The 14,871-nt window shown below is 56.8% G+C and overlaps 2 protein-coding genes across 2 annotated transcripts in view; both read left to right on the top strand.

Moving 5' to 3' along the window:
• The window catches only part of RANBP17 (RAN binding protein 17), a 162,998-nt gene extending 160,708 nt beyond the window's left edge, over nucleotides 1-2,290 (top strand). Inside the window, exon 28 of the mRNA XM_075164084.1 lies at nucleotides 1,519-2,290. Coding sequence (XP_075020185.1) covers nucleotides 1,519-1,615 — 97 coding nt within the window. The 3' untranslated portion in view covers nucleotides 1,616-2,290. The remainder of the gene's footprint in view (nucleotides 1-1,518) is intronic.
• A 10,185-nt stretch (nucleotides 2,291-12,475) lies between these two features.
• On the top strand, nucleotides 12,476-14,349 carry TLX3 (T cell leukemia homeobox 3). The gene is made up of 3 exons (XM_075163867.1): nucleotides 12,476-12,890; nucleotides 13,313-13,556; nucleotides 14,139-14,349. The coding sequence occupies exons 1-3, from the start codon at nucleotides 12,476-12,478 to the stop codon at nucleotides 14,347-14,349; spliced, it is 870 nt and encodes a 289-aa protein (XP_075019968.1).
• Nucleotides 14,350-14,871: the final 522 nt, after the last annotated feature.

The raw sequence follows: 14,871 nt of genomic DNA, 5'->3' as shown, positions 1-14,871 counted from the left end.
CTTCCATCGCTTGGGCTGCCAGCAAATATTAGATTTGGCAAGCGTCGGAGTCAAATATCTGTGGGTTTAAAGGGGATTTTTGTCTCGAAGCTCTGTGGAGTACTCTCAGATAGGCAGTGGTGCGGAAGCTCTCGGAGAGCTTTTGTGGAAGTGCAGGCGGGGAGGGATGGGTGCAGGTGTGAGGGGGATAGAGATAATTCGGTCGAACGAGCAGCTCGTCTGTCTCAGTAGCATCCGCCTGTCTAACTTGGGAAGACTTTTAAGCCATCACTTCCCCAACAAGCAGCATGAGTTAATACGATGGCTTTTCTGTTTTCAGCTCTTGATTTGTAATCCTTCTCAGATTTATTCTGTGGAACAGGAGGCTTCTTTTAACTGTGATTGTTTAAAACTGAGCAGAAATCAATTTCCATTAGTAAGGAAATAAGCACAAACGTAAAAAATTATGAATAGAATAAAGAATGAACTCATAATTGCATCCTGTATTTCCACACACAGCAAGCCCCAGTTTACCACACTGCTGCTAGATATATCCATAAAGTACAGTACAGTGGAGGCAGTGGGGAAGGATTATTACCCCTGGTCCTACAAAGAGACCTTTGCTGAGATCCCATCAGTTTTGCAAGCACCTGTCCACCAGCCCTTTGCAGGAAGGAGCCCTAAGGAGCCGTTCTTCGGGAAACTTTATTAGCTTCGCTATAGTGAGCCAGCAAAGTCTGACACAATCAAAGCGAAGAGCATTGAGGCAACAAACAAAAGAACATTTGAAAAACCCTAAATGCAGGGTGCAATATATGTTTCTGACATTTTAAATAATTTTTTATGTGGTTTTTGGTTGGTGGTGTTTTTTTTTTTTTTTAAATACATACATGAGATGTGATAAATGGCAATTAAACTCTCCATTTCAGGTAAGGATAGACCAAGGGAGTAGATCATATTTGGGCTGTCATACAAGCTGAGTCAGAGCTGTCATTCAGTCTCAGGTGTGATGACACCGGACGGACTTCCCGTCCTACACCTGCCAGCAGAGAACTGTTGGGGAATATTTTTGTGAATTCATTCTGTGCCAGATGGGCGATGGTACCGCGTTTCACTGAGGGACAGGTTGAACTCTGACACCACTCATGAGGGAGGAAGGTAGGTCTGAGAGAGCCTGCCCTTGATGACCATCTGGACATGTCCCAAGGAGCCCTTTGCTGGAGGTTTGGGAGAAGGGACGTGTTCTGAGTCACGTGAGACGGAAAGGCTTCTCGTTGCATTCATTTCCCAGCTGACTTTTAAAATGTTTCACGCCGTTGGTACGCTGAGTTTATAATGCTGCCCATACATGTTTACGTGCTCATTGTTATTTTATAGGACTGGTTTTTGAGGGCACCTAGTGATTTTGTTTGTGAGTTTTCCTCTGTTTTTCTTTCAATTTAAAACTTACATGATAGTTACTCTTTTTACTGATTCTTGAAATACATCTCTCACTATCAGGTCTCCTTTAACCAAACATCTGCGTTCTCTTTTTCCCAGGTTCACTCAGAACATGTCGGTCTTTCGACGAGACATGGCTGAAGCTCTGCGCAGCGAAGGGGCCTCGGATCCCGGCAGTTTAGATATGATGAGTTGACAATGACTTTGGAAACAGAGCACTGACTAATAAACCAGCTCTGAAAGTTTTGGGACCCTGTTATATTGTTAGATAGATTTTTGACCCTTCTGAAAACTATTTTTTTAAGATATCTTCTGCCTTTTTATATCTCTGGCCTAAATGTAAGGATTTATAATAGTGAAAGCAATGGAAAATCAGCCTTGCCTTAGTTTGAAGAATGTTTTCAGCCTTTCTTACCAAAATTTATTATCCTGTTGTTTTATCTTCATGAAACAGTTTAGAAACAGTACTTAACCAAAGAACAAAATAAATATGCATTCCTTCTAAACTTGTATCAGTTAATGATTCTCAGTTCTACACACAACAGTATATAATATCTCATCAATGAAAAACTCCAGGCTCACTCTGAGGTCATATTTGTTTGAAAATGAGATGCAAGCCAGTACAAATTTTATATGACATCTTTTTGAAATAATAAAATTACTATTTTTCTACAAAATGTTATATATTTCTTTTCAGCACTGGTGGCTAATGACAATGTGGACAACAAAGCAGAAGACTAAAAATGAACATTTTAGGCTATAAGTATAGCAAGAAAATTGAGAATGTTGCACGTAATAAAATAAGGGATGGCGGAGTAAGCCTTGATGAAGTACCAATGATATTTTAATTTCACAAGTACATATTTTCCAGGTCTTTGGAAATTGAAAAAAAACACAGAAGAAAATAAAGTTGTTAAAACACTGTTTAAAAAGAATAAAATCTATCCATTACTACAAAAAAGAAAGCAGATAGTTACAGAGACTTACTGCCCATATTTAAACAGCGTGTGGCACAATGAAGATGAACGCGTGCATCTGAAACAGCAAATTCAGCAGATTTGTCTTTACCTCTCAGAGATCGTAAAGAGTTCGGTGTGTACCAGAACAAAATCCCTCCTCCAGTCCAAAGCTCACACTTGCCCTCCCCACTCTGCTTTTGTGGGGAACAATTAGTATTGTTCTGTGGTGGGCAGGAGGTACTGTGTGGGCTGAGGAAATACACAAATGAATTAAAGCAAGATCTAACAAAAATTAGAACTATTTAAGCAATAAGCCAATTAGTTTATAATGTAGGAAAGCTATTATGTGCAATTACAAACTATTGGTACTGGTTTTGGGTTGGGTTTTTCTTTTTTTTTTTTTCTTATGTAAATAACTGATTTCATGTGTTTTTCATGCTTGCTTACATTTGCGTATTTAGTAATATTTCACAACAGCTTAGATAAGAATGGGAATTTTTAATTGCGGCCCACAGGGAGGAAAAGTTAATACCCATATTTCTTACAGCTTTTTTCCAGTTTTTTCTTTGCAACTGTTATTTTTCTGGACATTTCTAAATTGCAGGAGCTAAATCTGAAAGGAAGTCACTTTGTTAAGCAGTTTTCACATTTAAGCTCAGCTGGAGAAAGTATTTAATCTGCAGCCAAAGGCTCTGATTTCCAAGAGCGCTGAGTACCTGAGAAAAGAATCAATTGAGGTTACTAAAGAGCTGCAGATTTGGGGTGTTTCTACATGCAGCCCGATGCTACGTGCCGAGGTTTGAAAACTTTACGGAAAGTGTCTGATCATTATCAACACGTCAAACGTGTACGAATTAGTAGAATCATTCACTTTTCGTTTCGATCCTTAAAGGAGACTGGAATCTGTGCTGCTCAGTCAGATTTTAAAAGCTGCAAAACTGCACTCATGAACGCGTGTGCAGGTCTCCGTGTGAGCTGGGGCTTGGGGAAGGTTTCTCCATGTCACCTTGCCGATGGGTGCAGAGCTCAGTGCCGAGCAGTGCCGCTCCTTTCCGGCAGCTCTGCTGGACAAACCCTGCTGTAGCCTTGCTGCTCCGTACGTCGGCATTAAAGGCTCAGATGAAAGCTGATGGGTTCTGTGTCGCTGTTTTCTTTGCCATACGGTGGGAATAAATAGCGGTTGCATACCATCAGCGTGTGCTCACAAACCAGCCCCTTTCCTGGTTCAGTTAGCGGCTCTGCGGAGAGCTGGAGTTTGGCATGTTGAACAGGAGAGGACGTGTGCCCTCGCAACTCGGCACTCGGGCTTTAGGGCTTGCTTTCATATACGGCTACTGACCCCCGGAGCGCTCAAGTACGTTTCTGAAATTTCCCTTCTAACACATCCCTTGTTATAACTTACAAGTGAGATTCTAAAGAGCATCTTATAAACTGGGCAAACCCCAGACACGTATTTGAGCAGCGTTTCAGCCTTGATTAACAATTGACAACAGGAACTTATTTAGAGTAGCTGCTCGTATAAATACACTTGCTTTTAGGTTAGGAAATGGATAGCATAGCAAATAGAGAGTGTGTTTATGACTCCAGATTCTTTGTTGAGTCTTTACTGTCAGCTTTTTAAAAGGGCGCTGTCAAAGGGGGTATAGCCCAGAATTTCTTCGTGTTTACAAAGCACGTGTAATGCCTTACGCTTTTTTTTTAAAGGCAGAATTGCCTTAAGGGGGTTGGATTTTTTTTTTCCTTTAAAATAAAGTGGAAACAATGGAATGGGAAACGTCAGAAAGGAGATGCCATTCGGCCCCCGAGTGATTTCATCTCAAGAAACCGATGCGAGCCTGTCTGATGATGCAAACAACTTGGGACTGTAAAATACGTCTGATTCTCCCCCAAATGCATTTTATATTGTTACAGTGAAAAGCGCCGACTGCTGAACCTCAGGTAAGTGTCTGCCCCTCTGCGAGGGAGAGCAAGCCATCCCCAGAGCAGCCTTCCACAAGTCAGGCTCTGCTTGCTAGAGCAGGCAAAGGCAGCTTTCTGGGGAAAACACGAGGTTTTAATACCTTGCCCCGCTTGCATAAGGAGGCTTTGAAGAAACTCAGCCACCAGTATATGCACACCTTACAAAATAATTCCTTAGACTTGTTAATGTTTTATTGTAGTACGAGTTTATGATGACAGCAAACCTTTCAAACTGTAGAGGGATAACACGCTTCCTTGCCGTATTAAAAAATAATGTTAGTGTAGATTTTATGTACCATAGTTTAGACTGCTGTTAAGAGGCACTTCTTTGACAACATTCTTTTTGAGGTTTACAGAAAGCATAATAAAATATGTAAGTTACATTTCTACAAACAAAAGCCATAACATAAGTTATTCATAAGCGTGAGATCCAAACACTATCACGATAAATAAACCTTAATGGATACCTGCGGCATCCATCCTAATGTAATTTGCCCAACAAAAGTCATATTTAGTAGAAAAATCTGGCAGCAGCTGCTTGTTGGTACATAAAATAAGAATAAAAGAGAGAAGGAAGCCACGTTGAAACACCGGCTGCTCCCCCGGGTTTGCGCACAGACCCACGATACCTTCCAGCCTTCTCCTTCGCGCGGGGGCTGCGCTGCTGCTCGGGGAGACCAGACGTCTTTGCATCTTTCAGGGTTTGTCCCTGGTACGGGATGTTCCCCCTTGGCTTCGCTACAGCCTGATTTTATCAGCCATGGCACAAAGAAATGGAGCCCCATCTGCCCGTCATCCTCTGTGCTCTCTTCCCCAACACTTCGCTCCTACCCTCCCCATCTCATCTCGTCTCAGGCGTTCGTGGACCAATGCATAGATTCTGAACTAAAACAAAGTTCTGACTTTTTTAATATAACGGTTAAGGTTACCAACCCCATAAAGATGTGCTTTGAAATATGAATTGAAACCACTAAGGCACGGCTGCCAGCCACCTTTAACTGTTCGCTCTGTGAGTAGGGTTTAACTGTTTCCACCCACTGGGACGCGGAGGACAAGGAGGTTTATCGGCACCCGCGTTCCGCCCGTCAGCCTCCGCTCGCGGGGCTGCAGCCTCGAACTCCTCCACGGAGGACGACGAGGAATATACCTTGGCTGCTGGGCAAAGGGCTGATGAGGGTGGACCTCAGCAGCCCCCGGCCCTCCCCTCCTGCCTGCGTGGGGCGAAGCTCTCCCCAGCTGGAGCCAGGAGAGGTGCAGCCCTCCCAAGGTTAAAGGAGGGGGCAGAGGGGAACGACCTTTAGACTCAGCAGCACCAGAGCTCTTGCCTCAGAAAAAGAGCAGCTGATTTAACCCTTGTGGGCTGACAAAACTGCTGCTCCGCTCTGCTGAGCACCGAGAGCTGAGTGCCCGACCCCGGCATGGCTCCCCGGGGAGCAAGCTGCCTGCCCACGAGAGCGTGGCCACAGGCTTGACACCCCGGGGTCCCTTTGCATCACCAGGACGTGGCAGCGAGGCCAGTGCTTTGTCCTGGGACCTTTGCCGCGGTGGCCTGCACCCAGGGGGGCTCAGCCCCGACGGCGAGGACCCACGGTGTCTCACAGGGCCCTACAGGAGAAGGTACAAGGGACGGGACCGCATCACCCTCCTGCATGCACATCTCAACCCTGCCCGCCTGGCGCGTCCCCCCGGGTGGGCGCAGCTGGGTACAGACAGAGAGCTCAGGCAGCAGCTTGCTGCACGGAAGCTGCTTTCGACTGTCCCCTCCTCCATCCCCTTCCCACGCCAGGACACAGAGCACCCATGTCCCTCTCCAGCCTGAACACCAGCATCACCCCCCCGGCCCCACAAGGATGCTACTTCCCGAGCTACGGCTGAGGAACAACTTCTTTGTGTCCTCTGTTGTGTTGACTTATTTAAAAGACGTGTAGATGAGGTGCTTAGGGACATGGTGTAGTGGGCATGGTGGTGTTGGGTTGATGGTTGGACTCGATGATCTTAGAGATCTTTTCCAACCTTAATGATTCTATGATTCTATGACTTCAAGCTCGTGAGGTTTCCCAGCTGCTGGGGCCACAGACTGGTTCCCAACCTGTGAATTCCTGCGTGTTAAAGGAGGGTCTGAGGACCACAGAGGAGTTGGATACGTGAGAGATGACATGGCCTTTGGTGTCCTTTAAAGAAAGAGGATTTATTTGTGGCAGTGAGGCAGCATGAAGGTGCTGCTGAAGACCAGACACTGGTCAACCCCCTCTTCAGGGGGTCAGGTCAGACGCTGGTCAAACCCCTCTTCCTCTAAGCACCGGCTTCCAGCTGTCGGGCAGTGCCTCGGGCAAGGGGCGCTGCCGCCATCGCCGGTCCCAGGCCCCAAATGAAGGAGCCTTCGCAGAAATCTGAGCTTCTGGGCACCCGGATATGCAGGACAGCGTGCCGGGGGGCAGCCCAGGAGGGTCGGGGATGGGGTGATGTGAGAGGAGCTGGAAATGCAGAAACGCAGCTGAACGGATGCGCTGGGCTGGCTAATGCTCCGTGGAGCTCCTCGAGGCGGTACGAGGTCTGGCGCTCGGCTGGACTAAAGCCCCAGCGCAGCAGTTAAGCAGCGGTTGAAGCACGTGCTCAGCAGTTTCGGGTGTGAAACAACCCCCTAACTGCCTGGGCTCGCTGAAGACCCTGAGCCTGCATTTTCACAGCTTTGTCAGAGGCGAATTTGCTGCTGCCGCTGCCGTCTCCCGGGATGAGCTCTGTGGGCACCGCCGGGCACCGCAGCCCCGGGGATGGCAGGGACACTTCCCACAGCGCTTACACCTCTACCCCTCCAGCCACATCGTACACACAGCGCCTGCAGGCTGTGTGGCTGTTTAAAGTGTGGGGGGTGGAAGGATCCCCAGCTCTGGGGTGGTTTCTCCTCTCCAGCTGGGCGCAGCGTCGCAGCCCACGTGCGAGCAGCCGCGGCAGGCGCAGGGGGGTTATTAGCAGTCCCCTGGCCTCCGCTGCAGCCTCGCAGAGGCTGCTCGAGCCTGACCGAGCGGCCGAAGGGGCCGCCCTGCCCCTGGGTTTCCTGCGAGAGCATCAATCACGCTGCGGCCCCCTGCTCTCGGGCGGCTGGCTGCGCTAGGCAGCTCGGTAGGAACTGCGCAGTAATGCACCATCAATTAACGGCCCATTATTATAAAACGCTGCCTACTGGTTTGAAAAGGCTGGAGGAGCCCAGCAGTGGTTTCTCTTGGTCTCATGCCCAGAGACCTGTCCCTCTCACCTTAGAAACAAAATGCCTCATTTTAAAAATAATTAATGGTAAACATTAAAAAAAAAAAAAAGGTGTAATGGATCATTTGGCCCACGCTAAATTTTGACAGTAAACATTTAACCGAGGCTACTTTCCAGCAGAGCAGCTGAGCTGCGTGGAGGGGTGCTGCACGTGCCCGTCGGGGCTGCACATCCCCCCCACCCCGGGGGGGCTCTGCGCTGTGCCAGGGCTGGCACGGATGGCATGGGACCCTCTCGGGGTGCAGTCAGATTTAAATCTCTGGGCTGCTCTGGGTCCCTGTTGTGCCATCTGTCCTTGGCCCGAAGGTGGTGGGAGGACGATGGGGCGGGAGGGATGCTTGAGGCCACTATGGGGAATGGTCCTTCTCTGCTCGGTCTCCAGCTGCTCAGTGCTGGGTCTGGTCCTAACAGGGACCACTTGTCTCTGCTCCCGTGTACTGCGCTCGTCCTCGGGGAACCTCCAGGGCCCCTTGGTGGGAAGAAGCTGAAGTCCCTCTGCATGCAGTTACCCGCCAGCCCATGCCACCTCCCTGCCCTCACCACTCCCCGGCACTAAATAACACCCTGGCACTGCCAACCTCCTCCCAGTGGGGATTTTCTGTGGCACTGGGACATGCCCAGGAGAGGGGACCACCCCTGTCACTCCTCTGCTTTCCAGGAATGGCTGCGGCTACCGCAGCTGCAGCCCCGTTTCCCTTTGCGGTGCAGCCCATGGGCCTGGCCGTGGATGCGGCACACGTTGGTGCCTGCGGCGCGCAGGAGCACGTGCCGGCGGCACAGCTGGGGTCACTGCTGGCAAACCTGCTCCAAGCGTGGATACAGAAATGTCTGGTGCTGCAGTGGGAGAGGGGCGATGGAGCTGCCTTGCTTTAGAAACGGAGAGGCATTTGCGGTTGGGTCACTGCGTATTTCATCGCGTGTTTTTTTATTAGCTCATCCTAAGGAAGCACTTGAAAAGCTGAACGGTGGCATTAGCTGCTGCCGGGCACGTGGCAGGTCCTGCGAGGACGCAGGTCCTGTGAGGACGCGCTCTCCGCAGGCCCTCTGTGTCTTAAGCCCAAAGACGTTCCCGGAGCCGTGGAGTGCCTGTGCACACCATAACCAAACCCAGTGACCATGGTGGGCTGTGGCACGTTCCCCTCCGTGTCCCCCCGTGGCAGCCAGGCCTGGGAGCAGCTCTGGGTTTTGGGGACAGGTGAGGTGGACGCTGCTTTTCTGCCCCCAGTGACTCCCAGTGGCAAACTAGGCAGGGGTCCCTTTTGCGCAGTGATGCCGGGGAGGTGGTCACTCCTCTTACATAGTGTTACGCACTTTTTCCCCCCTCTCAACTATGTCGCCCCATGCCTTTGCAGGTGCCTGGGTGCAGCACGCTCTGAACCCACGCTGCCGCAGCAGCCCAGCCTGGGCAGCCCGGCAGAGTCAGCCCAGCCACGCTCCCCGCCAGGGCCGCAGGAGCCGTGCCGCAGCGTGGCAGTGGGGCCGTGCCGTGCTTCTTTCTGCCGGCACCGTGTGCTCGGCACTACATCTCAGTTAATACTTGTACAATGTGCTGCCTGAGTTTTACAGGGAATGACAATGTTTCACCTCTCGCTCCACAGCAGCCTCCCCGCGCTCCCCAGAGCTCTCCCTCCCTGGCCTCCCCCTGCCCGCGTGGCTCTGGTGCTGCCCTCCTGCTCTTCAGGGTGCCTGGCTGTGCACCCCCGCCCAGCCGGGCACCATCCTGCTGGTGCTGCACCCGCTCCACCTCCCTGTGCCTGGGTTAGAGGCAGCCCCGCAGCCGGCTGCTTGCGGCCAGCACTCGCAGGCTGGCCTCATGCCATGCTATGCTGTGCCATGCAAAGGCCGCGCCATGCAAAGGCCGTGCCATGCTTTGCCGTGTCATGCCATTCCATGCCATGCCATGCCATACTGTGCCATGCAAAGGCCATGCTATGCCATGCAAAGGCTATGCCGTGCTGTGCCATGCTGTGCTGTGCCATGCCATTCCATACTGTGCCATGCCATGCCATGCCATGCTGTGCCATGCCTGGGGCCCAGCCGGAGCCCCACCGGGTGCGGGGCTATTTGCATTCAGCTGCACCCCCGTGATGGGGGGCTGCCTTGGCGCAGGGCGCTGGGGACACGCTGTCGGTGCCCCGTGCCTCCCCGGGGGTCCCGCTGCCTCCCCCCGGCCCAGCGGGGCCAGCCCTGAGCTGGGTCTGGCCCTGAGCTGGGTCTGGCCCCGAGCTGGGTCTGGCCCCGATGGCACAGAGCAGTCCGGGTTTGGGTAGGCGAGTTCATCCCCACGCCGCAGTCACTCCAGCAGGCACCCGCCCGGCCCCGCCACTGTGGGGGGGTCGCAGCGCTGTGCCGTGCCGGGGGGCCCGGGGACCCGGCTCCGGCCCGGGCCGCGCCATCGGGGCCGCAGCTCCGCTCGCTCCGCGCCGGGCGGACGGGGGGTCCCGCGCGGGGAATGGAGCCCGGCAGCGCGGCCCGGCCCGGCCCCAGCGAAACGCGGCGCTCGGCAAAGCGGAGGCGGGTTTTGGGGCCGGAGCGGTGCTGCGGGGCTGCGCGGGGCTGCGCGGGGCTGCGCGGGGCTGCGCGCCCCCAGCCCGCAGAGGGGCGAGGGAGGCGAGGCGGCTGCGGGAGAGCTGCATTTAAGGATACCATACGTCCCGGGTTATTAATTATAAAACATAATTAAAGTAAAACTGCAGAACGTCAACATATTAAATTTAAAAGCTAATATTAAAATAGAGTTAATATTTAATAAGGTAGCCGAGCGTTACAAAGCTGTACGCTGATACTCTATATTTAACTGTGTAAAACCAGGAGAGTTTTCCCAAAGAAAAATGTATTGTTTAGCTGATTATCAAAGACTCCGTGATATATTATCCATTTCACAAAAATAATATAGATATCTTTTTAAATATAGTAATAAAAACATACTAGCGCCTTTTAAATATACTATTACTTACCACCCCTTTTCATATTGTACTATCACAGACACTTTGGAATTGGTTTAAAAGCACATCATTCATTATTCAAAGCTCATCTTTGCATATTATTCCAGCTCAAGTCTGCCAGGCTCCCTGTGAAATCGTTCACAAAATTGATAACAGCAGACACACATGCAATAAAAAGATAGCCTTGGGCAGCCCGAGTTCCCATTATGCAGATCAAGCCGCAATTTTCTCTAACAAAGCCTGCCCTGATTCAGGACTGGGTGTCACTTTATTTATTTATTTATCCTCCCCCCGTTGCCTTCCCCCCGCCCCCCTTTTTTTCCCCCTCTTTCCTCTCTTCCCCCCCGCCCCGCCGCCTCCCCGCCCTCCCCGCCGGCCCGGCCGGAGCGGGGCCCCGGGGGCTGGGCGCCCGCGGCCCTTCGCGGTGGCGCGGGGCGGCCCCGCCCGGCCCCGCAGCATCTTGCCGGGATCGTGTCAATCCGATTAGCTCCGCTCCGGGGCAGCGGCGGTTGATGGCGGCTCCGCTCGCACCCGCCGCACCGAGCGGGGACAATCCGATTACGCTGCCCGGGGCCGGGGATGGCACCGGGCGGTCCCCGCGGGGAGGGGTGGGTGTTTAATACCCGGGTGTTAATGATCGCCGGGCGGGGCGGGTGTCCCTCCGTGGGGTGAGCCGCGGAAGACCCCCCGACGGCCTCCGCCGGCTCGCCGCGCCGGGAAACCTCAGCCGGCACCTCCGCAGCGGCCGTCGGGGCCCGTCGGGGCCAGCGCCCGGCCGGCCCCCGCGCCCTAGGCGGGGCGGCGGGGGGGGGGGACGGGAGAGGCATCCCCGGCCCCCGCACGGCTTCTGCGGCGGGGCCGAGGCGGCGGGGGAAGAGCCGGCGGGGAGCGGGGCCGCGGCCCGCCTGGGCGGCAGCGCCGGTGGCTCGGCAGGTCGGTCCGCGCTCGCCGCCGTCGGAACGATTCGGCGCGTTGCGGTAATTGAATCCTAAGGTTTAAAAACTAATCAAGTCCCTCCTGTCACCGCTCCGGCATCCCGGGATCGCCCTGCCAGGTGCTGATCAAATGCCATTACATTCTATTAACGGGGAAATTCTATTCCCTGTTTTCATTTCCCTTTATAAGAGGGAAACTAAGTAAATGCGGCGGAACGTTATTTAATTTTTAACGCCTTTAGTCCAATTTGGACGTCAGGGAGCGTCTGCAAACTCCCGCCGCCTGCGCGCAAATTCAGCCCGAACGGAATCCCGCCCCGCGGGGCCCCGGGCTCCCCCCGGCCCGGCCCCGGGCGCCGCCTCGGGCCGCCGCTCCGCGCTGCCGTCGGGGCGGGCGCCCGGCCTCGCCGTTCGAGCGTGGCTCGCCGCTCGCTCGGGGCCGGGCGGCCGCGGGGGGCCGGGACCGCGGAGCGGCCGTCGGGGGTCGCGGCTCCGGCGGGCCGGCGGCGGGGCAGGGACCGGCGGGGCGCGGGGAAGGCGGCGGGACACGGCCCCGACGTGCGGGGCGGCCCGTCCCCGCGGCCCGTCCCGCCGCCCCGGCCCCGACGGCGCCCCCGCCGCGCCGCCCCGCCCCCGCCCCGCCGCCGCGCGGCCCCATTGTTCGTGCGCCCCAGTGATGTCACCGCGGCGGCGGCGGCGGCGGGCCCCCGCGCCCGGGCGCGAGGCCGGTGCCGAGCGGCGGGAGCCAATGGGAGCGCAGAGGCTGGGCGGCGGCGGCCAATGGCGGCGGCGGGGGCGCACGCGGCGCGGGGCGCGCGGCGGCCCCGAGGAGATGACGGGGCGGCTGCCGGGGCGGCGCGCGCTCGGCAAAGTTTCCGCGCGGCGCACGGCGGGGCCGGCCGGGCCCGCGGAGCGCGGCGGAGCGGCGGCGCCTTTATAGCGGGCGCGGAGGGGCGCGCGGCGGCGGCGGTGGAGGAGGAGGAGGAGGAGGAGGATGGATCCGCCGGCGGGCGCGCAGGGCCAGCACCAGCACGAGCCCATCAGCTTCGGCATCGACCAGATCCTCAACAGCCCCGAGCAGGAGAGCGCTCCCCCGCCGCCCCCCCGGGGCCCCGACGGCGCGACCTTCCTGGGCGGCCCCGGCGGCCGCGGCGGCGCGCCCTACCCGGCCCTGCCGGCCCCCTTCCCGGCCATCGCCGCGCCCTTCGAGGACTCTGGATCTTACAGTGTCAACCTCAGCCTGGCCCCGGCCGGCGTGATCCGGGTGCCGGCGCACAGGCCCATCCCCGGGGCCGTGCCGCCGCCCATCTCCAGCGCCATCCCGGCCATGCCCGCCGTGCCCAGCCTGGGCAGCCTCAACTTCCCCTGGATGGAGAGCAGCAGGCGCTTCGTCAAGGACAGGTTCACAGGTAAGGCGCCGGGGCGGAGCGGGCGCGCCGCGCCCCCGCACCCCCTCCCCCGGCAACGAACGGGAAGGCAAACAAAAAATAGAAAACGAAATAATAATGTTGATAACGCTAATGGTAAAAGCGGAGGCGGCCCGCTGGAGGTTTCCCTCCCCCGCGCTCGCGGCGATCCGAAAAATCACCCTCCTGCCGGCGTGGATGGCGCGGCCGCCCCGGGGCCGGCGGCAGGGAGCCCCGGGGGGCGGCCGGGCCCCGCTCGCCCCCGCATCCCTTCGGCGAGATGTGGAAGCGGGACCTCGGGGAGGCGCGGTCCCTGCGGGGGCCGGCGGGGCGGCGGGCGGCCGTCGGGCAGCGCCGCGGCCCCGGGGGGGCGGCCGGCACCGTGCGGGCGCGGGGGCTGACCCCTCTGCTTCCCACCCGGGCAGCGGCGGCGGCGCTGACGCCCTTCACGGTGACACGGCGGATCGGGCATCCCTACCAGAACCGGACCCCGCCGAAGCGCAAGAAGCCGCGGACGTCCTTCTCCCGGGTGCAGATCTGCGAGCTGGAGAAGCGCTTCCACCGGCAGAAGTACCTGGCCTCGGCCGAGCGCGCTGCCCTCGCCAAGTCCCTCAAGATGACGGACGCCCAGGTGAAGACCTGGTTCCAGAACCGGCGCACCAAGTGGCGGTGAGTCCCGCGCCCCCGGGGCCGCCCCGTCCCGCCGCCGCCCCCAGGGAGTCCCGGCTTCGGCCGGGAGCGCACCCCTCGCCGGCTCCCGGCAGCGGAGCGGTCGGGGGCGAATTTTTATTGCTGTGATAGCATGATTATTCTTGTTATTTATTTTTATCTTTTTCTTTTTTATAGTCCCCCATTCGGAAAACGGGGGATTATTCGCGAAAACGAGGGATTATTGGAAAAACGGGGAATTGCCCGAAAAAAACGGGGGATTATTGGGAAAACGGGGGAGTATTCGGAAAGAGGGGATTGCTGGGACACGGGGGGGTTTCCAGGCGTTTCCCGGCGTTTCCCGCCGCCCGGAATCCCTCCGTCGGAGGCCGAGCGGCCGTCGCCCGCCCGGCGGTGCCCGGCCCCGGCAGGAAGCGGCGCTGGGCCGGAGGAGCGCCGGCCGCCCCGCGCCTCGGTCCTGCGGCCGGCGGCGCCCGATGCCCGCGGTCGCGGCCCCGCCGCCGGAAGGGCCGCTTCCCGCGGAGCCCCGGGCGGAGCAGCCCGGGGCGTCCCGGGGCGCGGGCTGAGCGTGTCCCCCGGCAGGCGGCAGACGGCGGAGGAGCGGGAGGCCGAGCGGCAGCAGGCGAGCCGGCTGATGCTGCAGCTGCAGCACGACGCCTTCCAGAAGTCGCTGAACGAGTCGATCCAGCCCGACCCGCTGTGCCTGCACAACTCGTCGCTGTTCGCGCTGCAGAACCTGCAGCCCTGGGAGGAGGAGAGCGCCAAGATCCCCCCGGTCACCTCCCTCGTCTGAGCCCGGCAGCGCGGGCACGCAGCGGACTCGCCCGCGGAGCTCGGCCGGTGCTCCCCCCGCCCCCGGGGCCGCGGCTCGCCGCAGACGGGGCGGGCGCGGAGGCGGCGAGCGGCGCCCGCGGGGCCGGGGCCCGGGGCGGGCCGGGGCCGGGGCCCGGGCCGGGGCCGGGACCGGAGCCGGGGCCGCCGCGGGGCTTCCCGAGGCCGGCGCGGAGCGGAGCTGCCGGGCGCTGCCGTCGCGGGGCTCCGCACTCCGCTTGTATATTCGTGTCGATGTTCCACTAGGAAGGGAAATATGTCACTTTTTGTAAGAAGTGTTAATAATTTAATTTATTTATGCATCGAGATTTTGGGCACTATTAATATGGAATTATATAAAACCTCGATTATTTATATCGAAATCTGAACATAGGTATTTTGTGTTGGCTTTGGAACAAAAGGCTATTTTTTTTTTCCTGTTTTGAGGATAGTCAAAAGAAAAAAATACCTACCTATCACTTAGCGGCGGGGACTAAGTGGAGCC

Source organism: Calonectris borealis, chromosome 15 (assembly GCF_964195595.1).
Source record: "Calonectris borealis chromosome 15, bCalBor7.hap1.2, whole genome shotgun sequence".
NCBI classification, from domain to species: domain Eukaryota; kingdom Metazoa; phylum Chordata; class Aves; order Procellariiformes; family Procellariidae; genus Calonectris; species Calonectris borealis.
This window is presented reverse-complemented; position numbering and strand designations above follow the sequence as displayed.